Source organism: Coturnix japonica, chromosome 3, assembly GCF_054131305.1.
Source record: "Coturnix japonica strain WE chromosome 3, WE-NBRP24, whole genome shotgun sequence".
Lineage (NCBI taxonomy): Eukaryota > Metazoa > Chordata > Aves > Galliformes > Phasianidae > Coturnix > Coturnix japonica.
In genome coordinates this window covers 101,188,751-101,213,185 of record NC_140665.1, presented here as the reverse complement: position 1 = coordinate 101,213,185, position 24,435 = coordinate 101,188,751, and the positions used below count along the sequence as shown (strand labels likewise).

The window sequence follows — 24,435 nt, the reverse complement described above, 5'->3', positions numbered from 1 at the left end:
CAAGGCCTGGGAGGGGGCCCAGTCTTTCCAGCACCAAGGAGATAACTCCCGAGCTAACCTCAGAGATAATGCCAGGACCCCTCAGAGCTCCCCAAAGGCTCAGACACTTCCCAGTCTCTGTGGGGCCTGGGAAAAGCATTTCCCATTAAAAATGGAGACTGGGAATGTTTGTCAGTGTGCGGAGGTGGGACATCCACATTTTGGAGACCACAAGTTCCAATTGTCAAACCTAGGTCTCTGCAACTGTGACAGATACAGCCAGTACTGGAGTGGGATTTGGTTGCCAAAGGGGTGGTTAAAGAGGAATTAGGCACATCTAAGGATCCTGCTTTGGGGGTGGTGTAAGTTCTGTGCTGTATCTGCTGGCCCTGTGTTGATTCATCAGCATCTGTGATGTTTTTAGACTTCTCCAGCGCCTTTGCTCATCCAGCTGAATGCAGCATAGGGAGTCACTGGCACAGGCTGCCCAGGAAGGTGATAGGGTGACCATCCCTGGAGGGGTTTAAGACTGTGGAGATATGGCACTGAGGGACATGGTTAGTGGCCAATATTGGTGTTAGGTGCACAGATGGACTGGATGATCTTGGAGGTCATTTCCAACCATAAAAATTACATAATTCTAAAGCTATTATGAAGAGAATGTAGACATGCAGCTCAGAAGAAGACATTGTTTTGGAGACATATATCAGCCTTAATACAAGCCTGAATATTGGCTTAGCATGACAAGTCTCCTACACAGCTCCACAGCCTCCCCTGCTCTGTTTCCACACCTACTTTCTCTATTTCCACCTCTTCTCCTTGTAGAATCATAGGATCATCCAGGTTGGGAAAGTCCTTTAAGATCACCCGGTCCAGCCCCAGCCCAGCCCACCATGCCCAGTGTATCCCTCAGTGCCACATCCCCATGGTTCTGGAACACCTCCATGGACGGTAACCCCCCCACCTCCCTGGGCAGCTGTGCCACTGCATCACTTCCCTTTATGAGAAGAAATGTTTCTGAATATCCAATACATCTCATGCAAAGACTCCCCTTGCCCTGCTTGGCGGAGGCACTGCGGGACCCCAACTCACCTATGGCCCTGAGCATCCCTTGGGAGCAGGGCACTGAGTCACCACCCATCCTCAAACCTCAGAAGAATCTCCACATCTGGACAGTGGGGCTGCAGAAACAACTTCCCTCATCATTATTAGCACTGCACTGAGCAGAGCCCATGGCTCTCCCAGACCCCCCCTTCCCCTTCTGCATCTGGCAGAGCTGGGCACCCCCAGCCCCCTGAGGGCTCTGACAGTAACCATACCGCAGGGGCTGTCACTCACTGCAACGTTGGCCAGTGTCAGCCACAGTTCGCCGTAATCTCCCAGTGCCAGAAGTGACAGCTACCTTTATCCACATCCCGGGGATATAAACAATATTGTGAAATAATGACAAGGGGAGCATAAGCATCAATATCCTTCAGCTGCTTCAGCCTCCCCCCCCCCCCCCCCACCACCACCACTCTGCCCAGAGTAAGTTCCTGAAAAGCCTTGTTTCCTAATACCTGAGGTTTTTTTTTTTGCTTATTAGCCTTATCTGCTGGAGCAAAGTACCTCAGTGAAAGACATTTTTGGGGGCTGGTCTTTTTTTTTGGGGTGGGGGGTTTGGAATGTTTTTGTAATCCTTGCATTTATAGGCAAAGACAAGGAGATCAAAGCCACCCGGGGTTTATAAAGCATGTCAGGCTGAAAGTTGGACATCAATTACAGTGATATACACATTGTCTGGACTCATGAGAAAGCACTGATTTCGCCCCATCCCCTGCCCCAAAGCTGGTGGGACTCTGTGTATGGCTTGTAATTCCTGCTAAGTGGCCAGGGATACACAAGCAAAGGAAAGGGGATGTGTTGGTTCCTTCCAAGTCCTGGCACCATGTGCACTGAGTTTCTTGGTCTCTGCTACATATGTGCACCCAGCCACATGAAACAGTAATTCAGAGTGAAGAAATAATTGAGTTTTATTTTGCTTGAGGTGTTTTTTTTTTTTGTGAAGCAGAGGGGGATGCAATACTGAAATTCAGTTTTCCTCATGCTTTTGGGGAGGTGAAATGCCCCTCTTTTGCAGCATAAATTGTTTTGTTGTGACCTGAAGGAGTGACTGAGCATTGTAAACAGCTTGCAATTTCTCCTTGATTTCCTACTGAGAGTGGTTTGGATTCTGATCCCCAGCAGGATCCCAATACTGTCCCATAGTGGACAGTCCCTCTGTGGCACTGTGGAAGGGGCAGTAGAACCCTGTGGCTGGATGGACTGGGAGAGGAGATTTCAGTTCACCACCCTTCCTAACCTCAGGAAATGGAAACCAAAATCATTTGCTTCTCAGGAAGGAGCTGTGACCCCCCCACCTCCAACCTCTTTGCTGAAGTTGAACAACTGGATGTATCAGAAAAGAAAAGTGACTTCTAGACTATAAGGATAGCCAAGGGAAGGGAAGGCTGGCCGTGCATTTCATCTTTATGGCACTGGCAATCCCTGATCTAAAGGATTCCTTCTCTCTCTGGTCTTCTGTAGTTTCATAGAACCATAGAATCACTGCAGTTGGAAAAGACCTCTGAGATCATCCAGTCCAACCCCAGCCCACTCCCACCGTGCCCACTGACCACGTCCCTCGGTGCCACATCTCCACCTCCCTATGCCAATGCATCACCACTCTTATGGAGGTTTCACGCTGAGGGATGCTGGATGCACATCTCTGTGGTATGAATTTCCTTCATGTCTTGTTTCCAACCAGGCTGTAGATCATGCAGGATCATTCTCCTGTAGGTGACTGGAGTAAATATGAAAACAATCCTGAATATCTGAGACCCTAATAAAAGATCCTGGATCTAAATATGGCCAAAGGGAAGGCAAGGGGGTGAGGATAATGAATGCAAATTGGATGATTCATCCCTAAATTAGGTCCTGCTTTCATCTCATTTTCCCTGCTGTGGTTCAGATATCCTCCAAGTGTTTCCTGGCAATCCCTCTGCATTTTTAACATCATCATTTCATTCATTTACCCCAGCGTTCAGTGCTCTTCCTGTGTCTTGTGACCCATGGTTGATTGCAATGAGAGTTATTCCTCAAGAACAGAACAGGAGACAGTTGTCCCTTTAACCCTCCTGGAAACAAAACCAAACCAAGAAATACTCCAAACTCATCGATGAAAAGTAGTGCCATGTCCTTCTGTCCTGCTCCAGGAGCTTCATAGATGGGATGCTGTTTGTTGCAGATTTGCTGCAAATTCCCTGTGCTTATTTGAAGGTTTCCCCAGGGACTTGAGATGTGGCACATGGGAAGGAGTCACAAAGCATTGCCTTGCCTGTGTGCTCCCCAGTGTCCTCTACTCCAGGACACCATTGGTCCAATGAGGTGGCTTCCTCTTAGCAGCCAAATTTGGAGAGAAGAAAGAAATGGAAGTGGACTCAGTCTCAGAGATGTTCTTTTGGCCAATGCCATTTCTGCATCTTGCAGGCATGTGGGGATGATCCCTTCCAGATACTGAGAGTCTTGATCAAAGTGTTTCTCTCTGATCATGAGTCATATAATAGAATTGTGGAATCTTTAAGGTTGGAAAAGACCTCTATGATCACCAAGCCCAACCCCAGCCCACCCTCACCATGCCCACTGACCATGTCCTTCAGTGCCTTATCTCCACAGTTCTGGGACATCTCCTGGGACAGTGACCCCACCACCTCCTTGTGCAGCCTGTGCCAATGCATTGCCACTCTTGAAGAGAAGTCCATCCTAATATCCAACCTGAATGCCAGTCTGAGGATATCTGACCTTGTGGTGTACCCCAGGTCCAAATCTACAGATACACTGATGGCAAAACTTCTACTGCTGTGTCAAGTTATCACTGATATTAGTATGAAAGAAAATGGAAAATAAAGGGGTATGACCTGATCTCAAAACAATAGGATGAGAGCCTTTGCTTCCCCTCTGTTCTCTATATACTCCTCCTTGACCCAACTAACCTGCTTTCCAATCAGAGAAAATGTCACCTGTGTAAGACGTGGAACAGATCCTTCTCTGGATAGACATGTGCATGAGGATCCGTTGAATCAAACTGAAGACCATCGTGGAGAAACTGGGCTTTCATCATCTACTAGGAGCTTCCTTAAATTACACTAAGGTGTGGCGTTTGGTTATCAAGAATAAACTCACTGTGACTCAGCAGAAGTCTTAGTTTATGCTTAGACCACAGGGTTCAGGTGCTGTTGAAGCAATACATGTTGTGAGGAATGGACTGGGAGATGTGTGTTGTGATCTCTACCGTTGATTCGAACACAAGAAGTGGGAGCAGAGTGGTTCATGATAAGGATTTAACGTCCATTGTGGGAAGCTTGGCCTTAAGGTCCATGTTGTCACAACCTGCTCAGCTGCTCTGTGCCACAAATCACAGCAGCTTCCATTGGCCCCACAGATGTTCCACTGCCTCCAGCTGAAACCCATTGCTACAAGGAACTTCTCTAGTCTCAAGGCAGTGAGATTCCTCCTACATGTTCCAACACCTCAAGATCAGAATCCAATCTAAGGACAATATCTAATCATTTATAGCCTTTGCATTGAACAATATTGTGGCAGAGCACTTTTTTAACTCTCCTTTGCTCATAGCGTTCCTTACTACTACAAGCAGTGGAGGTGAGATCAAAAGGCATGGAGGCATTCAGGTCATGCTAAAGCAGACACCTGTATCCATCTGAACGCTCTTCATGCTCCACCAGCTGTACTGACTAAGAGGAAGAACCAAACAGGCAATGAAAGGCTTGCTCCTATACAAACACAGATCCTCTTTTTCAGGTGAAAAAGAAATAATAATGTCAAATATTTCATTTTCTCTTGTTTTATTACTTCATCTCCAAGGAGCTGAATTAAGGACGCGCAACTCCTTTCCGTGGCTCAACCACTACACAAGAAAAGGCAAGAAAATAATCCTTGCAACTCAGGGCAAACTGCTTCCAAGTTTTCCCAATTTTCCTTCTTTTGGGGGCTGAAAATGCCTTGCCAAAACTGACCTGAACTTGCAGAGACCGGATCTGCCAAGAAACTGCATTTTTCAGTGAATTAATGATTGTCATGAAAAATTTCAGCGAGCTCAGACAAAGCCCAGAGCAGTTTTGAAGAGATAAAGTTAAAATGGTGCAAAAAGTCTTCCCAGACAAGGCTTTATGGCGAGCTCCTTAAAGGAATGCGTGTACCCAACTCCCTCTCAGATCATGGAGAGTGAGCACTTAATTCCTGGATGGCATTTCGTGCCTGAATGGTGACGACAGCTTCTGACAGCAGAAGGGACCGAAGCAGTAACCACAGACAGCAGAAAGCCTCATCCAATGTTACGCACACATTCCCTCATGGTGCACCAGCCAATGTCAGTGGATCTGTCCTGCATGGTTTGGCCTTTCTCCCTAGGAGCAGATTTCTGCACGCGGCAGCTTCCTTTAGCTATAAAATGCACATTCTGCTGAAAAATCCCAGCAACCAGCTCTTCTCTTTGACCTTGCTTCATTTTCAAAGCAAAGAACAGCCCCAGCATCCTCCCTCATCCTCCCTTCCATTTCCCTCTTGGCAAAACAGAAGTGCATATATTTTTCCTAGGACTCTGGTATCTCTGCCCAGAACATGCCATGGTGATATTATTAACTCTATTTTCTCTTCCTCTTTTTTCTTCATGGAAGAGCTTTGAAAGCCTTCTCTTTTTTCTCTCTCTTGCATCTGCATCCACATCTGCTTTGCCCTTTCCTTCCCTTCCTCACTCTTTGATAAAAATCCCTGGTCTGATTCCAGCAAGCTGCCAAATGCACGGAGCTGGGCAGAAATACCTTGGCCCATTAAATCACCCTTTTTAAATAGCTCGAGTAGCGAATGTCAGCTTTCCCTGCCAAACAGCTCCTTGCCTACCCATATCCGTCCAACCGTGCCACAGCCAACCTCCCTGCTGTTGTCACTCTTGTTCTTGACTTGTGCTGAGAAAAAGCAGCTCCAAAGCCAGCCAGATATGTAGATGTCCCCTGCAACAACAGGAGGAGGTGTAAGAGAATAGAGAGATGCCGGGGAAGGTTCAGGTTAAGTATTAGGGAAAACTTCTCCCAAAGAGGGGCGATGCAGTGGCACAGAATGCATAGAGAGGTGGTGGGGTCACCAGCCCTAGAGGGGTTCAGTGTGGAGATGTGGCACTAAGAGGTGTAGTCAGTGGGAATGGTGGGGGTGGGCTGGTGTTAGGCTTGGGGGTCTTTTCCAACCTGAGTGATTCCATGATTCTGTGATTCTATGATTGCTGAGCAGGTTGGAATATATTTCACCAACATGCTGAGTGTGGGCTGTGTGCTGTGTTCAGGGTCCTATTAGGGGATGGATTGTTTAGTTGTGGTATGCCTGGGGGCTCCTCTCCTCTCCTCTCCTCTCCTCTCCTCTCCTCTCCTCTTCTCTCCTCTCCTCTCCTCTCCTCTCCTCTCCTCTCCTCTCCTCTCCTCTCCTCTCCTCTCCTCTCCTCTCCTCTCCTCTCCTCTCCTCTCCTCTCCTCTCCTCTCCTCTCCTGTCCTCTCCTCTCCTCTCCTCTCCTCTCCTCTCCTCTCCTCTCCTCTCCTCTCCTCTCCTCTCCTCTCCTCTCCTCTCCTCTCCTCTCCTCTCCTCTCCTCTCCTCTCCTCTCCATTGGTGGTAGGTGGACAGTTGGACTGGATGAACTTAGAGGTCTTTTCCAATATTAATGATTCTCTGAGTTCTCAGTGTCCCACAATTGTAGACAACTCACATTAAGGCAACTTTGCTATGGTGAGACTTCAACTCATTTCCTCTTACCATATCTCTCAACTATGGAGACAGAAGGGAAGAATGGGGCTTTAATTTTCAAGTGTCCATTGGAAATCAGATCTGAATGAGCTACAGCCTGAACACTGCATGGGGAAACAGGTGATCAGTGCCACAAGCCAGGGGGAATCCTTTCCACCAGAAGTAACAGGGGGCTCAGATCACAGTGGGTTAATAGTCTGTATGGAAACAAAGTGGGTATTTATTTGGACTACATGAAAATCCAGTGTTATACCAGTAAGACCATGCTTTGTAAGGCACACAGTGCCTTCTGTCTGAAGGGAGTAGGCAAATACACCCATATTGCTGCTAATCTTGATGCTGGCACCTTCCTTGGACACAACAGTTCCATGGAATCCAGTAGCTGGGAGAGGGGGCTCCAACCCATAACATCCATCCCCCCCAGCCCCCCAGTGACCCTCTGGTCTGAACACACAGCACTGTCCTTCCCACTGCCAGCCAGAAGCCAAGGTCCCTGCGGCAGGAGGGCCTGACGCAGGCATCCCCCCCTTACACCCGGGAACAGAACATTCCCGTGATGGGGAGGGGGGGGTCTGGGTGCAGATGCGTGCCTCCTGTTACCTTGAGCACAGGGGAACGGCTCCGGAGCGAGCGGGGGATACGCTCAGCTTGTTTTGCAGTCCTCCTCCGGGCTTGGGAGGAGGAGGAGAGGGGACGCCAACAAGGATTGCATGGGAGACTGCGTTGGAAAGAGGAGGCACAGCTGGGCTCTGTCCCGTGGCCTTCACCTTGCCGCTTTGCTGGGGAAAAGGAAAGGGGAGGACTTGGCTGGGGAGCGCTTTGATTTCTCCTTCAGACTTTGTTCTTTCCCAGGTGGAGGATAATGGGAACACAGCAAATTCACTCCAGCAAATCAAGCATTCGCTGGTCACAAATGCAAGCTGGGCAGAATGAGTTGAATCCATCCTATTAAGCTCTCTTCATCTTGAGAAAGCAGTGGCCACATTCAAACTGACTGTGTGGAGATGATAACCCCCAAACCATGCCTGGGACTCACCTGGGTCAGTGTTAGTTGAGCCTGAACTGTGCCAGCCTCAGCACAATGGTCATCTTGGAGATAACATCTTAAAGGGTTTTTTAGGTGCTTCAGCATGAGATAACACAGCAAAATGAGCTGCAATGTGGTGGCCCTCTTTCTCCCTGTCCATCTTTGTGAGTTCTCCATGCTTCAGAGGGGACAGTGGTTGGGCATCTCCCCTGTGCTGAGCAATCCTGACATCCAGTCCTTCTGCACCCAAGGGGACAAGGCTGTGAGAAACCCCCTGAGTAGAACACAGCCCATCTCCAGTGCTCAGACCCCTTTATACCTGTGTACAGGGAGCTAAGACTGAGATGCAGGCAGCATGATTTGCCCATTAGCCTGAGTTACTTCTGCCTCAAGAGATAGCTCCAGCTTGGCAGGTCTCTCCTTGGGACTGGGGTAGTGTAGGTATAAGGTGAAGGGTTTAAAATATCTCACTTTTGTTTTAGATCAAACACATAAGAAAGAGACTGTGTCAATGCTTAGTGATTTTGGCTCCAAGCATGCATCTCTCTCAGGCTTCCAATGCTGTGTGAGTGAGAAGAGGGATGCAAGATTGGGGGGGAAGGGTGTAAATTGCTCACTGAGGATGCTATCACATCAAGCTCAGTGTTTACAAGCTGCTGCCAGGTTATTGAAGATCAGAGAGTCGCTGGCTCTAAACACAGCTACTCCTGGAGTGCAGCATGTCGAAGCTGGTTGATACATGTCCACTCACTGCCCTTGGGTTGACCTTTCAGACCCCGGCGTTATCAGAGGGAAGCGACCATGCGGTGGGGCTGGGGGACCACCTATGGTGCGACATGAGCTGTGCAGCGATCTTGTCCAGCTCAGGGAGACAGGATTTGGAGATACAGAAAGAACAGGGGGCTCCCCATCCATAGAGATCCAGGGATGGGAACCTATATGAGCTCTTAAACACCTGAGGAAAATGTGGTGACAGAGGTGCTTTGTCCCAGTCTGTCCGGTTGGGTTTGAATAACCCCTTCTGCAGTGCTGGTCCATGGAGTGTGGTGACTCAGTCCACCAGATGAAGGACAACATCAGTGACTTCCAGCAAAACTGGGATTAGCTGGTCTCTCTATACCAGTCAACTCAAAGCAGCTGGCAATTAGATTGTCTATGCTGTAAAACTGTTAGCATACTCCCATCATCAGCTTGGCCCAGGTCAACCAGCTCTGATCTGCACAATCCTTGGGAATGAGTCTGGAGACAGCACACACCAGACACCATTGCCAAAACATCTTCTGGATGTGTCCACTCTGCTCTTGGGGCTGTGAGGATTTAATAGTACAGACATGAGCAAACCAGACCAGCTGGCCTCAGGGTCAGAGGACGAGCCCAGTACTTTTTCTGTTTACCAGCACAGCCATAATGAGTGTGCTCAAAAGTTCAGCGTACAGAAGAGTCATCACCACCCAGAACAACCTTAACAGGGTTAGTCCTGCAGAAGAGAGGCCATCAAAGTCTTTGGTTGACGATGGCGAGGGTAGAGGTCATTAGATGAAAGTTGCAAAGGCAAATTGCTGGTGGAGGTGGAAGGTTGGATCATACGTGCTGTATTGCAGGCTCCAATTTCCAGTGTAGAAAGGCTTACTATGATGCTCATAACTGACCTCCTGGATAGTACAGGCCAGTTGCTCTGCAGGGTAGGTTTGGAGAAATAAATGCAAGGCAAAGGCTCTCACTCTTCCCTCTTCAGAGCAGGTGAACATCCCTCAGCTTGCAAGAGCACATGCCCACATCAGCTACCAGTGGCTCGTGCACTGACATTTGAGTTCAGGGCTGAGTTCAGCCTGCACGAGATGCCCTAACTGGTACATTAAGGAAACAAAGATGCTCTTCTTCTGATGGTTCCTGCTGCAAGAGCAAATGTTTCCTTGGGCTGAGTGGCAAGGTAGGATCAAGGTCCTGACTCCATTTACCATCCAAGCCCTTTGCTGGCAGACTGAGCATCACACCCCTGAGCATCCCCAACCCAGGGCAGAGGTCTGACCACCCCACTGCCCATGGCTGCCTTTCCTGCTATCTCCACCCTGTGGCTTCAGCCTGCCCTGGAAAATAAATAAATAAATGTAGAGAAAAGAAAGATAAGGAGAGCAGGAAGAGGGATCAGGTGAGGACGAGTTAAATATAGATTCGAAAGGCTGAGGGAACTCTCTTGCTATCACAGAGACAATTAGGATGAGTGAAATGCCTGGCTTGGGTACAAGCTGGGTGACAACTGGCATGCAGAAGATGGTGGTGGGAACTAGAGGATGCTCCAGGGACATTCTCTTTCCTTCTGCTTTGCTGGCACTGCTCTGGAGCACAATCTTATGGCTGAGAGGTTGGCTATGACTCCTTATGAGCAAAAGCACAGGCTGGATGGGAAGCTGAATGCCCTGGTGCCAGCTCCCAGCACCATGAGCTCACCCTCAGGCTCGTGCTGGAGCAGGCTGTGGGAAGTTGGCTGGCCCTTCTCTCCTATGCTGAACAAGCTGCTAATTTTAACTGGGAGTCACCTTGAGCTGATGGTGGGGAAGGAAACACTGGAGAAGGGATGTTTGGCAGCACCCCTAGTGGGGTCACAGCAAAGCCTGTCTCCAGTGCTGTGTGAGTGTGGATGTTGCAAGATGAACAGAGAAAGAGTGCAGGAAGAGTCCTGGGAGAAAAGAATAAGGAAACTGGTGATGTAGGGTCCTGAGTGTCAAGAAGAGTGCTCCCCCAGGACCTTTTCCTGATGTTCTTCATCACTGAGACTCTTTCTGTGTGTTTGTAGAGCCAGAGGAGCCTTTCCTTGGGTGGATTTCCTGGAGACTCTGTCTCTGCTTTGCATCAGTATCACATCTCTTCTCCCTGTCACCTACACAGCCTGGCAATGTCACATCGCCACCCCTCTCCTTTGGTTAGAGAGTGCTCAGACATGGCCACCCACATCTTTCAGACCCAGCCCTGAGCATCCCCACCTCTGGGGGACTCTCTGTCCTCTCAGGGAAGCAAGCCAGATGAGGTCCTTGGGCTGCCCTGCCCTCCCACTGGCTCTCCTTTGCTGTCTCTCTTGCTCCCACCTCTTCCCTTTTGGGCACCTGCTGATTTTTCCATGTCTTTCTCAGCCCTGGCCCAGACTCCAAGTTTCCAGATGCACTTTCCACTTTGCTAACATGTCCCAGCACACAGCTGTCACCTGGAGAAAGTGCTACGTTTTGGCCAGGGGAATATTTCCATATTTACAAGGTGGACAACTGAAAAACACCAGAAACTTTCCATCCGGAGCCTCCAACCACTTGTAGGCAGGGAGTTAACGCACACCTCCACACCAATATAAGAGCATTAGCTGCACAGGTGGAATTTTTAGGTCAAGGATGTGGATGAAGTGATGAGACCAAGACCACGTGGGATAGAAATAGCACAGACAGATAATGGAAGTCTGGGTCTTTCTGTATGAGGAATGGAAAGGCCATTTCAAAGGTCTGCACAAAGACCGGCCGGCACATGGGGGAGAAATGAAAGGACCCTCCTGGTTGTCCTGTGAAATATATATCATTAAGTACCTCTTTAAGCCCTTGTCTGGGCCATTCAGAGAGCTCATATTCTTTCTAAGGCAAGGATTACCTCTTATCTTGTAAAACACCTTGCAGAACCCGATGCCTGCACAAAATAAACAGCATGTTCTTGTTGGGAAGCTTCACTGCCTCCTTGTGAAGTGAGCTGTTTGGGTAGCAATACCAGTGCTGCAGGTCAGCAAAGGATCACAGAGTGTGAGATCCCCAATCACTTGCAGCACCTTTGCTGCCCATGGAGCTCAAGGTCTCTCTTAAGGCTATGAAGACTTCTCAAGCCCCATTCGCCTTATGGAAGGAAGCAATGCAAGTTGTTTCTGTACCTGGAACTACGAAGCCAGGTGAGTGTCTGTCCCATCCATTTGTCACAGGTGTGGCAGAGAACAAATTCAACACATAGTTAATAGAGGTCATGATGTCCAGTGCAAAGGAAATGCAACTTTCTGCCTCTACTTTGTTATGTTCACCCTGGGCTTGGCCACGTGTTGTTACTGGCCATAAAAATACCCAGTTCCTTTCTAAATTGAGCTACAATACTTGACTCTTTGGCCTTGGGTGATAATGAAACGCACAAGTGTTTTGCAGATACCCTGGAACTCTCCTACCCTGTTTGTTCCAGCATAAAAGATCCACAGGAGTCGTTTCTATTTCAGCTGTATTTATTTGCAGCGTGCCTTATCATTAATAAAAAACAAGTGGACCAAGACTGTTTAATCCCAAGTTAGCACCAGGCTCTGCTCACATATTGCTCAGGAGGCCCAGGAGCAAGACTGTGAAGATGGAGATGGTGGGTTTGTTGGACTGGTCAATGTAACCATAGTTGTCTGCTCCCACTAATGCTGATTTGGAGGGTTACTTCTGATGTCCTGGCAAAGCTGCATCTTCCTCCATGAGGTGCAAAGCTGCCTGTGGTTCTGCTGTGAAAGGCACTGGCAGAGCATACGTGTGATAAAGAAACAGCTGAGACACCAGGGCTTGTTTCACCTCCAGGTTTGGACACCTGGGAGGATCCCACTGCCCAACTAACAGCATCTAATGCTCTTTTATGCACCCTGTGTTTCCCCATCCAGCTGCAGTTGCAGTGGTAGAGGGGTGTTTGTCTTTCATAGACCCCTACTCATCAATCCTAGGGCAGGATGTGGAGATGTCCTATAGCACGAATCACCAGTGATGTATGAAGAGCTTTGCAAAGCAGGAAGAGTGAGGGAGGATACTATTCTATTTTATTTCTTATTTTTATTTTATTTTGTTCCGTTTTTATTTTATTTTGGGGCATTTCTGTATCATTTTTTTTCCCCTTCCCCGCTGTGCTCGGAGCTCTCAGATTCACGGTGAAGTGGGGACATCTGGTGGTCACACCACAAACCTCTCCCCTTCTCCTCCCTGGGCTGGGAGGAGGAATCGAAATCATCAAGGTTGGAAAGATCAATCAGGATCACCCAAACCAACCATCATCCCGTACCTGTGCCCACCCTAGACCGTGTCTCAGTGTCACATCCATCCTTCCCTGGAACACCCCCAGGGATGGTGACCCCACCACCTCCCTGGGCAGCTGTGCCACTGCAGCACCACTCATTATGAGAAGAAATACCTCCTAATATCCAGCCTGACCCTCCCCTGGCACAACATGAGGCCATCACCTCTCATCCTGCTGCTGTTACCTGGCAGCAGAGCACAACCTCCTCCCAGGGAGCTGGGAAATGGGAATGGGAAATGCAGGAGCACATTGACATCCTGATGGAAAAATAAAATAATGGAAAATGGTCTCTCCAGTTCTTTATTAAGGATTCAGGTTTGGCACCCCATGCAAGGATGACTCCAGAGTTTGGAGGCCTGGTGAGACCCCAGAAGGTGCAGAGAGGACACATCCCTGTTTTGTGGAGGGGTCAGTGGCTTTGCATGCAGCCCTGTGCTATCCTCCAGGCAGTGTTCCCCCCTTCCTGGGGGCAGAGGGATGGCAGCTGGGGGCTGTGACACCATCGTCTTCCCTCATGTCCCTCCTTTCTCCCCATCTCCAAATCCATCATAGAAGCGCACGGGAGAAAGGGAGATCCTGACAAGAGCCATCACCAACCTGTGCAGGATGGTTGCTTTCCTCTGTCCCCAGGTGCCGGTGGCTTATGGCTGAGGCTCTGCCTCATACTGCTTCTCTGTGGCTGTGTAAAAGTCCTCAAGGACAGACTGCAGGTACTCGAAGGTCGGGCGTTCCTCGGGTTTGTTTCGCCAGCATCTCAGGATGATGCTGTAGAGCTCAGCTGGACACATGTCTGGGCAGGGCATGCGGTAACCCTGCTCCAGGTTGCGAATCACCTCAGGGTTGGTCATTCCTAGAGAAGAACACAGCACAGCATGGGTTATTCAGCATTGCAGGGATGTGGGGACAAGGAAAGACCAGATGTTGGGCTACAGTTGAGTATCACCCCTGTCTGCAGTCCCTCATCCATCCAACCACCCCACTCCCAACTCCCTTCTTCAGGCTTTGTCTGGATTGGAAGTACCCATCTGCATTGTCTCCAGGCATAAAGCACCTGAAGCCCCCATTAGATGCTGTTAAGCCGTCACTAGATTCCTTGAAGCCATCAGTAGATGCTTTGAAGACACCACTAGGTTCTTTGAAGGCACCAGTAGATTCTTTAAAGCCATCACTAGATGCATTGGAGCCATCAGTACATGCTCTGAAGCAATCAACAGATGCTTTGTAGCCATCACTACATGCTTTGAAGCTGATGGATGCTCATCTCCTACTCACCATACCTGGATAAGGGATCCTGCCGTAGGTTATGATTTCAGTTAAGAGGATCCCAAAAGACCACACGTCAGACTTGATGGTGAAAACTCCAAAGTTAATGGCTTCTGGTGCTGTCCATTTGATTGGGAATTTGGCTCCTGCTCAGTGGAAGCAAAGGGAAATATAGGATGTGAAGGTGCCCATGGACATGGGCAAGGTATTCCCCAAAAGCTGAGCCCTGAGGAGCTGCAGTGTGACTTACTGAAGGTATTATCAAGTTAGGAAGATGTGAACAGACAACAGAAATTGTTGCTTTAATTAAAAGGTTTTTTTCTACCTGACAAAAGTTCGTATTTCTCTGTTCTTTCCCCAGTAGAATCAAAGCTATTCCAGCTTTAATGACTTTTTGACATGGTCCCAGCCCAGCCCTTGGATGCCCCATGTAAGAGAACTGGAGATAAGGGAAATGAGACAGTGAGGCAACGCAGGGAATGACACCCACCTTCTTGTGCCAAGTATTCATCCTCAATGATCCTGGCCAAGCCAAAATCAGCAATTTTGCAGCAGAGTGTCTCTGAGACCAGAATGTTGGCAGCTCTCAAGTCTCGGTGGATGGAGTTCATTCTCTCAATGTATGCCATTCCCTCTGCCACCTAGGGGAGGAGAAAAGAGCCCATCTTCAGCTGTCACCTTCCCATGGACCACTTTGTAGCCTGTCTGCATCTCATCCACCTGTTATAGATGCACAGCTTGTATGTAGGGTTGCCCAAATGCCTTCACATGCATGCGACTGCATCTTTGGATGGATGGGTGGATGAACGGATGGATGGATGGATAAATGGATGGATGGATGGATGGATGGATGGATGGATGGATGGATGGATGGATGGATGGATGGATGGATGAAAGGATAGATGAGTGGGTGGATGGATGGATGGATGGATGGATGGATGGATGGATGGATGGATGGATGGATGGATGGATGGATGAGAGGATAGATGAATGGGTGGGTGGATGGAAGGATAGATGGTCAGATGGATAGATGGACAGATGGGTGAATGGGTGGATGAACAATCAGATAGATCCACAGACAGGTAGATAAACAGGAAGACAGAAACATCTGCATGTACACAGATATTACCCACATATCTATGCATATGTGCAGCTCTACCAGCATGCAGCCAGTCTCTCAAAGCTTTGAACAGCCAAGTCAAGTAGAGCAGGAGCATCATTCTGTTTTGCTCAGAAGTTGTGACTTTGAGTTGTGTCTGTAGTGAGCTGCAGAAAGTTGAAGTTAACCTGAAGCCACATCACTGGATTCTCAGTTTCTGCCACAAGACTGTTCCTTCTAGTTGGGATTTTAATAATCATTACTACAGATTAAATAAGTGATATTTTTTATATATATATAAAAAAAAGAATTAAAAAAAAAAAAACCAACATTGAGAGAGCTTGTCTGTCTCTCAAGTCACAATACTGAAGTCCAGACAAATCTGGGACAATCAGAGGCTTCTCAGCATCCTCCTCTGGTCTCCCAAGTAGATCTGCTTCCAAGTAGGGTGCAGATCCATGGAGAGACTTCCACAATACAGATCAGACTCATGTTTTCATCCTTTGGGTTGGATCCAGATTAGGAACCAAAGACACGATGTAGCTGCCCTCAGATTTCTATGGGTTGCAATAGAGCAGAAAACCCAGGTATGTGTAGCAATACAACTGATATAGATCCCTTGTCCTGGGCACACATTGCCTTCTTCAGCCACCCTACTTTGGGAGGTTCTGGCTCCTGAGATCATCCTTCAGTCTTTAGCTTGTTGGAGCAGCCCTGGGGTCATATCTGGTGTGAGATGAACCCCCATAAATGAGGGCAGTGATCTTTTACCACTGAGTGCTGGATGATGTGACATGTGATATTCCAAAGCTACTGTATTAGCCAAGTTCAGATTTGGGCCAGGCATTTTTCAGGAGGAGTGGATGCACACAGCCCTGCTAATAATGGTTAACACCTATCAAAGCTTTTAAACGCCTGTGGGTGATGGCAGAGCAATTTTCCACCCCATACAGATTCACATCAGCATCTTGACTTAAATGTGGTTTCAAACAGGATACTAACACATACTTTCCAATGCTGCATTTCTAACCTGCATCAACACCCCTTCTGTGCATGTGCTGCCTTCTGTAGTGGAAAATGGAAGAATTGATGTCATTTCCTCTCCTGATCTAATGAGATAAGAGCTGGTGATAGGCTCGTTCCAGACCAGAGATCTTTCAAGCTTTCATTCTGAAGAGTGACCACAGGGTCAAATGCATCAGACCAGTGTTTTCTAATCTTAGCCCCAACGGATGCTAGTGGATCCAAAACTATGTTTGATGGGGCTGGATGCCTGTTGGGTCATGCTGTCATCCCAATACCACTGATAGTCATAGACTGCAAACTGTCTCAATAGACTGCTCTCTTCCTCCTCTTCCTCCTCCTCTTCCTCATCTCAGAGCTACTGAGTGTCTGAAGTCAGCTGAGGAGGGAAGGGAATGATGAAATCTTCAAACTGACGCCCACAGCATGAAGGATGGGCAGAATCCTTCTCACGCACTTCAGGCAGCTCATGTTGGGCACCACATTGCTCAGATGTCTGGGTTTTTGCTGTCCTGATCCTGGAAGCCATGGGCAGTTCAGGGTCATGCAAATAGTGTGGAGGGGTTCCCAGAAAGGTGCTTCCAGGTGAGCATGGACAGAGGATATCAACATGAACCCAAGTGTCAATGCCAACTATATGGGGACTGTTCAGCTTTCACCTCTGAAGTGGATGGGTTTTGGGGAAGCTCAGACCACCAGGTCACATTCAGGGCTCAAACCCTGAGCTCAGGAAGATATTTGGGTTCTCAGCTCTGGAAGTTGCATTGGAAAAGGTCTCTGTCAGGGTTTCCTGCAACCTCAGTGCTGTCACTTATACAACCCTGGTGCTGGGGCCAGGCGAGACTACTGCCTGGAAATGCTCTGTCATTCCACATGTTCAGTATTGCTCTCCTCTTTCACAGAGGTATAAATCCAATGTTTCTCAAATAGTGATGGATTTGGATCATTATGCTTCTCATCAGATGTTTAAAACAAACCACAGGCGATATCTTTCAAGAGATCAAATAGAAGAATGAAAAAAGGAGAGAAGTAGGGAAGGGAAAAGTGAATGAGAGAAGGAAAGAAGAAATCAATGGAGAAATACTAAACAAGGGGGCTACAGATGGGTCTATAACTATTCGCATTTACAGCCTGGGGATGCTTACAAGGACAAAACCCTATAAAGGCAGAAATTAGCTCTCATAAGGAAGGTCATTTGCAGTTTTGAGGGGCACAACATCTTTTATGCCCCATCATCAGGAGGGAAGAACTGAGGAAAGCCAGCACGTTTCTACAGTGAAAGTCTCTTTGTTCAGCTTTCTTTTCCTTTTGGTCATGAGAGAAACAACCTTCTTCCTGCTCACTAAGCCATAAAAACAAAACAAACCAAAAACAAACAAGCAAAACTATAACAATAAAAAATAAGCAAAAAAATAAATGTCCTCCAGCACTGCATAAAGTTCCCCTGAGGGCCAGCAGAGCGTTGCTGATGTGACATGCACATTAAGATGAGGGCTGAGAGAGGAGCCCTCTGACAGCATACCAGGAGGTGCTGTTTTCCTCTGTGACACTTGATGCTGGCACAGATGTACTTCAAACTTGGAACGATTTCACTGGGACAAAAACAAACGATGGCCTCCATTTCATTGCCAGTGGATGATCACTAACCTGAGCAGACATATCAATGAGTTTGGGGAGATTCAGCTGGCTCCCTTCCTCCGTCTTCAAATAATCCAGCAAGCATCCTGCAAAAAGAGAAGAGACTGCAGTGAGCCTTCTGAATACATCTGTGCATGTTCTTTCTCTGGTGCTTCTCTGAATGTGCAACAAATCTGCCCATATCCTGGAGAGAATCCAAGGGAGGGCAGCGGGTGTCCCCTGCATCACCTTCTGTAAGTGCTCTGAAAAGCAGCCAAGTTACTCCATGCACACACCTTTGCAAAGTGTTGGACATTCTTCACTCATTGCCTCATGGTCAAGAGGGGCAAAAGGACAATTTCACCACTAGGAGAACAAACTTCTGCACTTCCAACACGAATGGGGGGGGATCAGAACTTGAAATACTCTTCAAGTGAAGTGCCACCATCTTGTGAAGGGGCTTATGAAACATGTAACCATGTATTTAATAACCAGAGGGTCCCTTCCTTTTCCAGAAACAGTCCACTAGATCATTTATTGCTTTTCTTATCAGTTCAGCACAATGTCCACCCATTATAAGTGGGACTACCAGCCAGCTCATTGACCTGATTTTGCAAGAAATCCAACAAAAGCATTTGGTAAGGCTCCTTACCATTGGCCATGTACTCTGTCACGATGTAAATTGGCTGCTTTGTGACTACAGCATAGAGCCGGACCAGCTTGTTATGCTGGAGCTTCTTCATCAAGTTTGCTTCTGCCAAGAAGGCATCAGGATCCATGCTGCCCTCCTTCATGGTCTTCACAGCCACCTTGAAGTTGTTCTTGTAGTAGCCTGCAGGGAGATAACGATGCACTGAGGAATCCTGGCCTTTCTGCAGGCTCTGCTGGGCCATGTAAGGAAAAGAGCTTGTGGAGCAGGGAGCAGAAAACCACAGCAACAGTTTTCAGCCTCCCAGCAAAAGGGAGTGGTAAGTCTCAGACCAGTAGGTTCTGAGCAGCCAGCGGGTATAGGAGGAGACTGGAGAGGCATATCAGTCACAACTTCCCTATGAAGCCTACGCTGAACCATGCAAATACAACCTCTCTGGTCCTTCCCAAGAGTACATCATCTACTGCTGCAGGTGTACCCACAAATTAGCTGTTCATACTTCAGGATGCCCATGCCCAGACCAGCCCTGTCTTCAGGAAAGAGAGTTTTCTGTCTCCTCTTTCCTGAATGGGGTTACTGTACTTACCCATCCACACTTCCCCAAACTGCCCACTGCCAAGCTTCTTCACAAGTTTCAGAGATTCCCGTGGGATCTCCCACTCATCCTGTGCCCAGGGCCTCTGGGGAGCCAGGGATATGCAGGGAGCCATGAGCCTCTGGCACAGACCATCTCCCCTCTCTGTGTGAGCAAAAACCATAAGACAGTTCAATGGGCAGTTCATCAGCAAACCTTCAGCCTCAGAACTAACCTGCTCCTCCTTGAAGAGGAAAAAGCCAGCTTATAGGACAACTCCATAAACCCACAATGTTTCAGCCACAGGGATCAGAGCAGCCAAAATGGATCCAATTAAAGGAGGAGGCTCAAAAAGAGTCATAAAGGAGACTATTGTCTTGCTTAGTAAGTCTCAAACCTTCCCAGGCATTCCTCTTGCATATCCCTTCAGTGCTCAGTTCTCTTGGTGACTCCCTGGTTACATTGCAGTTGGCAGAGCTCACCCTCATAATGCCCAAGGACAAAAGACAGGGCATGGGAGCCCAGTTTGGAGGAGAGCATCTTGCTCATGAGGGTGGATGGAGCAATGGTGGTGACTAGCAAGCCCACCCTTCCTCTACCCACCTCCTGCTAGGAGTCAGTAGGGAAGGAAAGCAACTTACGGCTGTAATGATGGATTAGCTCTGGCAGGGTGGCAAAAGTCATCCTTGGGGAGATGTAATAACCTCCACCATCTAACGAGCGGATCCTGTAGTGTTTGATGATATCCCCATGAGCAGAATCGCTGTCTCTCACAGACAAGGAATAGGCACCTGGAGGGCAAGCAAGAGAAGAAACAGTGAGGGCAAGCAGCAACTCAGGGACCAGCAACCCTCTCTTTTCTCAGCTGTCTGCAGCTGTAGGCACTTCTCCCATCCCTTGCTGATTCCTTCTCATCAGGCTCCAAAGCTGCTAATTTCCACCTCTCCAGTGCATGCTAAGAGGGTGAAGTTTCACCAGAGCTTGACTGGGCCTGTTGAGGTTTGGTTGGGTAAGACTTGTCTATGCGGTAAACAACAGCCCTGTGGAAACCACATGGTCATCAAAACCCCATCTTTTTAGGTCATTATAGACTTTCCACAGCTTTCCTTTTTCATCTGAATTCTCTCATCCAGACAAAGCAAGTGACTGCAGACCAGCTGGTTTATAGATACAACCCCTTGGTACAACCACAATGTTGGTTCATGGGAGAAAGAAGGTAAAGAAATAAGTGTCCCTTCTCACTGCTATCCAAGGTCCTCATATCCCTGTCTTTCCCTATAGCCTAAACCCCAGTCCCACTCTCATCTGTTTTCTCCTTGTAATGGGGTTATAATCCAACACATGTTTATATATATATATATATTTTACACAGAAAGAAACCAAAACAACAAGAACAAAATGCTGCTACAGAGCAGCAACTTCACGCTTATGTCAGGGTAAATTTCAATACAGCTTAGCAATGTTAGTTTTTCCCCCCTTAGCCTGGATCATATTTCCAGAGAAAGTTGTTATAAGCCTGCTGGGCTGTTAAGAATCCAATACGTCAACTGGGTTGATAGGTTGCCTTTTTAACATCTGAAAAGGCAAGGCTATACATGTTAAAAAACATGTATCTGTCATATAGGATCATAAGCAGAAGTGGGGCATTCCATGCTGACTGTGAAAGCCTAATCCTCCACATGAGGGGAAAGTCTGGCAGCACGTAATGCTCCCTGGCTGGTGTTTCTCCATCACAGCACCAGTTCTCACTGCAGTTTCCTGCACTACATCTGGAAACATTCCTTGCGCTGATAATTTAAAGGAAATAACAATAGAAAATCACTTCTGTGGACATTTGCTCTATTGCTGTTTGATTATGTGCCTTGACAAGTAGGTCCTGGGAGGGTCTACAAGTTTTCCATGTGCAAGCAGTTGCTTTGGGATGAATTTTGTTCCAAACTATGAAATGCAGTCACATAAACTTCATGGAAGACCCGCTGGTTTATATGCAGAGAAAAGGAACCCCAAGACTGGAAGCGGAGCACTTGGGTGTTATGGAGCCCTGCAGCATCCTCAGCAGTGCAACAAAACACTCCGGCAAAGAGCCAAAGAATGGCTCATTGTTTACAGCCCTTGTCTTGTTAATTAAGGGCTATAACTACACAGCTAAGAATGTCTTTCCCAGAGAGAGATGTACGGTTCTTGCTGGGTGCAGAGAGGTGATGCTATAGGGCTTGTGTCTGCAGTGCTTAGCATAACTCTGGCTAGAATGGATTAACCGCATTCATGCAATATTATTATTGTCATTATTATTATTCTATTATTGTTGCTGTGGCTGCTGGTGATGTGTTCAAGAAATGTTTGGATATTGTGTTGATGAATATGATTTTGATGGGAAGAACTGGCAATGGTTGGACTAGATGATCTTCTAGGTCTTTTCCAACCTTGATAATTCAGTGATTCTGTGATTTAATTTCATGGTGACTGAAATAACGTACAGGCCAGGCTACAGCTCATCCAATTTGGGCCTATAAGGCACGAATCCAGAAGAGCAAGTAGCATGCATGGACATGGCTTGGGGCATGTAGGGGTTTCTGCAGAGCAAGGTCTGCAAAAGGAAGGAGCCAAACATCGTGTGAACCCATCTGCAGTGACAACACACAGCCCTGCAGAAGGGAGTGCAGGAATTAAATCCCTGTATCTTTCAGAGCAGTGATGTGTAGCATGCAGCAGTGACAGGGGCTCCAGGCATCCTCCAGGCCAACCTATCACCTGCCTGCTACCTGGCTAATCCTTCTCCTGTCTTTAATGCTAATGATTGCATTTCACCCAAAGCCAGAGTTTGGTTTGCTGGAGTGAGTGCCATGGAGCTTTCCCTGTCATTCACTGTGGTTGGCTCCTGTTCCCCTGGGAAAAGTGGTGTAAGGGCAGAGCACAAGAGCTGGGAAGCATCTGTTCTCTCTTCTCTCAATGAGAGCAGAACATTTAATACATTACATGGAGCCACGTGGATGGCAGGAGCCTCATCCTCCCTAGAAATAATCAGGATGGCCAAAAGGGGTTACAGCCTCTCAGCCACAAGGTCTTTCCTTGTCCTACAGTCCTGCATCACACCCCAGCACAAACCTGGGCTTACAGATAGGTCCACATTCTGTGCTGGGCACAGGCTCAGAGCAGTGTGGGCAACACCAGATCTTGTTCTAAGTCTCAGAGCCTCCTGTTCCGGGTTTGGGATCATCCCACAGGGGCTCTCAGCTCCTTTCTGTTTAAAGAGTAGCAAGTTTGGTATGGGAAAAGCACTGAAGGTGAAAAGGATTCTGCTTCAGATCATACCAAGGGCTGTTTAGTCCCCTAAACGCAGGTATCGCATACCTGTGAGATGTTATGGGACATCTGCATGGGCCTGGCAGGTATGCTGCAAAACTATATCTATATATTATGGAGCATCTGGATAGCTCTGAGATGTCCAGCAGTTGCTCTGTAGATCTCACCTGTGCTGGTCTCGCTCTCTCGAACAAGGAAGGAGCCGATTTTGTTACCAGAAGACAACAGCAGCCGTTCAGCATCTTTTCTGCTCAGAGTCTTAAAAAACCACCTAGGAGACAGAAAAGGTAAAGCTCAGAATAAGAAAAAGGACATTCTTTCTAGTTGATTTGTTTTGGTTTTTTTTTTTACTATTACACTCTGAAATGGAGGGTTATTTTTATCAGTAAATAGATTTCCATTTGCTGGAACGTGGCAGTAATGAGCTGTTTTTGGTGTATAAACAGCAGATTTCTGTCACTTCGGGCTTGTTTCACTGCCTAGCAGTTTGAGCAAAGCAAAGAACAGAGTTTGTTCCAGTGTTGCTATACACAAGCCCAGCCAGAGCAGGGACCCACAGGCCATGTGTGAAGCAGATACATGGGTTAGAGGTGCTAACTGCCATTAAAACATACCCCCTGGATACAAAGAGCATCTACGCTTTGATCCCATTTCTGCATGCTGAACTCAGTAATGGCTGGGTCTCTCCAAGAGGCGATTGCCAAGGTGGATCCCAAGAGGGATTACTGGGGCTAATCCTCTGTAACTGAATACCATCAAGGAGGATAAAAAACAGAGAAAAAGCTTCTCCTTCTTCTGCTTTGATACAAAATCTTTCTTAGCAGGGAGCTAGACACGAAGTCCACATCTGGGCTAAAGCAACAACTAGTGTCAAGATGCTGTTTTGGGTAGGAAAGCCCTGCATCAACCTTCACCCCTCATCAGCTTATGCACTTACTTTTCCTGTTCCAGGCTGTCTACTAGTGCAACGAAGTTGCTGGGGATATAGCCTTTCTTCCCACTTCGTAGGGATTTGGCCAGCCACCAGTCCCCCTCACTGCAAAGCAAGAAGAAAACGTGTCAGTGCCTGGAGGAGGTTTCACAAATAGGTAAGGATTAGAGGACAACATGGTGTATGGGGTTCTGAGCACTCCTTAGGGGAGATGTTAATATGTGAAGTCTCTCTCATTCTCCTAGGATCACCACTTGGTTGAAGGCTGCTGAGAAAAACTGTGTGGCCTGTCAGCAGCTTCTTGAGGTCACGGCTTCTTTCCATTGATGTAGAGGAAGCACAGACCATGACAAAAAGCCATCCCCCTCCAGAGGGACCACTGGTTTCATGCTCCATGTGTCCATTAGGTCCCTTCAGGAGGCCACCTCACAGGACAGCCAAGGACAGAGCAGCCCTCCAAGGCTAAATGGGACCAAACCTCACTGCTGCCCTATTATGGGTTGGGTAGATGAACAGCTGGCCTCCTCTCGTGAGTTTTACAAGAAGATGAAATGAAATCATTCATCTTCCTGGCTCAACTCTGTCCTTTCCTCTGACTACACCCAACCCACATCCTTTGCAAATGCACGATCAGCACAAAATATGCAATGGGCTGCGTTAGTGGTGTTAACTCATGCAACTTCTGCACCCAAGTGTACTGGCAGGGGAGAAGGTCCCAGCAGCAGCCAGGCATGGACACAACCTGACCCCAAAGTGCCTGTAACCCCAGGAAAGCAGGATAATGTCACCTTCTACATCTCCACAGCTCTGGTGGGCATCAAATTCATGTCTGATCCCAAAGTCCCCACCTTTGCCAGCCTGGTTGTGCTCAACTTTGAGCATCCCTTACTTGGAGAGGATCTGGAGTTTCTCCCCCTTGACCAGCTCCAGATCACGGTCACTTGAAGCAGCAAAGTCATACAGTGCAATCACAACGATGTCATCTACAAGAAGAAGCAGCATATTGAATTCAGCTCTTTACTGTGGGGTGACACACACTCAGCGGTGCAGTGAGGCACTTCCCCCTCGCACCCATGACCCCAAAGCCAAGATTTC

At 47.8% G+C, this 24,435-nt stretch overlaps 1 protein-coding gene across 3 annotated transcripts in view; it reads right to left on the bottom strand.

The window, feature by feature from the left end:
• Positions 1-12,045: 12,045 nt before the first annotated feature.
• The window catches only part of BLK (BLK proto-oncogene, Src family tyrosine kinase), a 32,801-nt gene continuing 20,411 nt past the window's right edge, over positions 12,046-24,435 (bottom strand). The window contains exons 4-14 of one of the 3 annotated variants that reach the window (XM_015859871.3): positions 24,230-24,323; positions 23,347-23,445; positions 22,577-22,680; positions 19,748-19,897; positions 19,119-19,271; positions 18,536-18,715; positions 17,914-17,990; positions 14,635-14,785; positions 14,159-14,290; positions 13,479-13,731; positions 12,046-12,333 (exon numbers count right to left, since the gene is read on the bottom strand). In XM_015859871.3, coding sequence (XP_015715357.2) covers positions 13,523-13,731; positions 14,159-14,290; positions 14,635-14,785; positions 17,914-17,990; positions 18,536-18,715; positions 19,119-19,271; positions 19,748-19,897; positions 22,577-22,680; positions 23,347-23,445; positions 24,230-24,323 — 1,349 coding nt within the window. In that variant the 3' untranslated portion in view covers positions 12,046-12,333; positions 13,479-13,522. Of the gene's footprint in view, positions 12,334-13,155; positions 13,732-14,158; positions 14,291-14,634; positions 14,786-17,913; positions 17,991-18,535; positions 18,716-19,118; positions 19,272-19,747; positions 19,898-22,576; positions 22,681-23,346; positions 23,446-24,229; positions 24,324-24,435 lie in introns of those variants that run through there. The other 2 variants (XM_015859870.3, XM_015859872.3) reach the window with 2 other exon arrangements.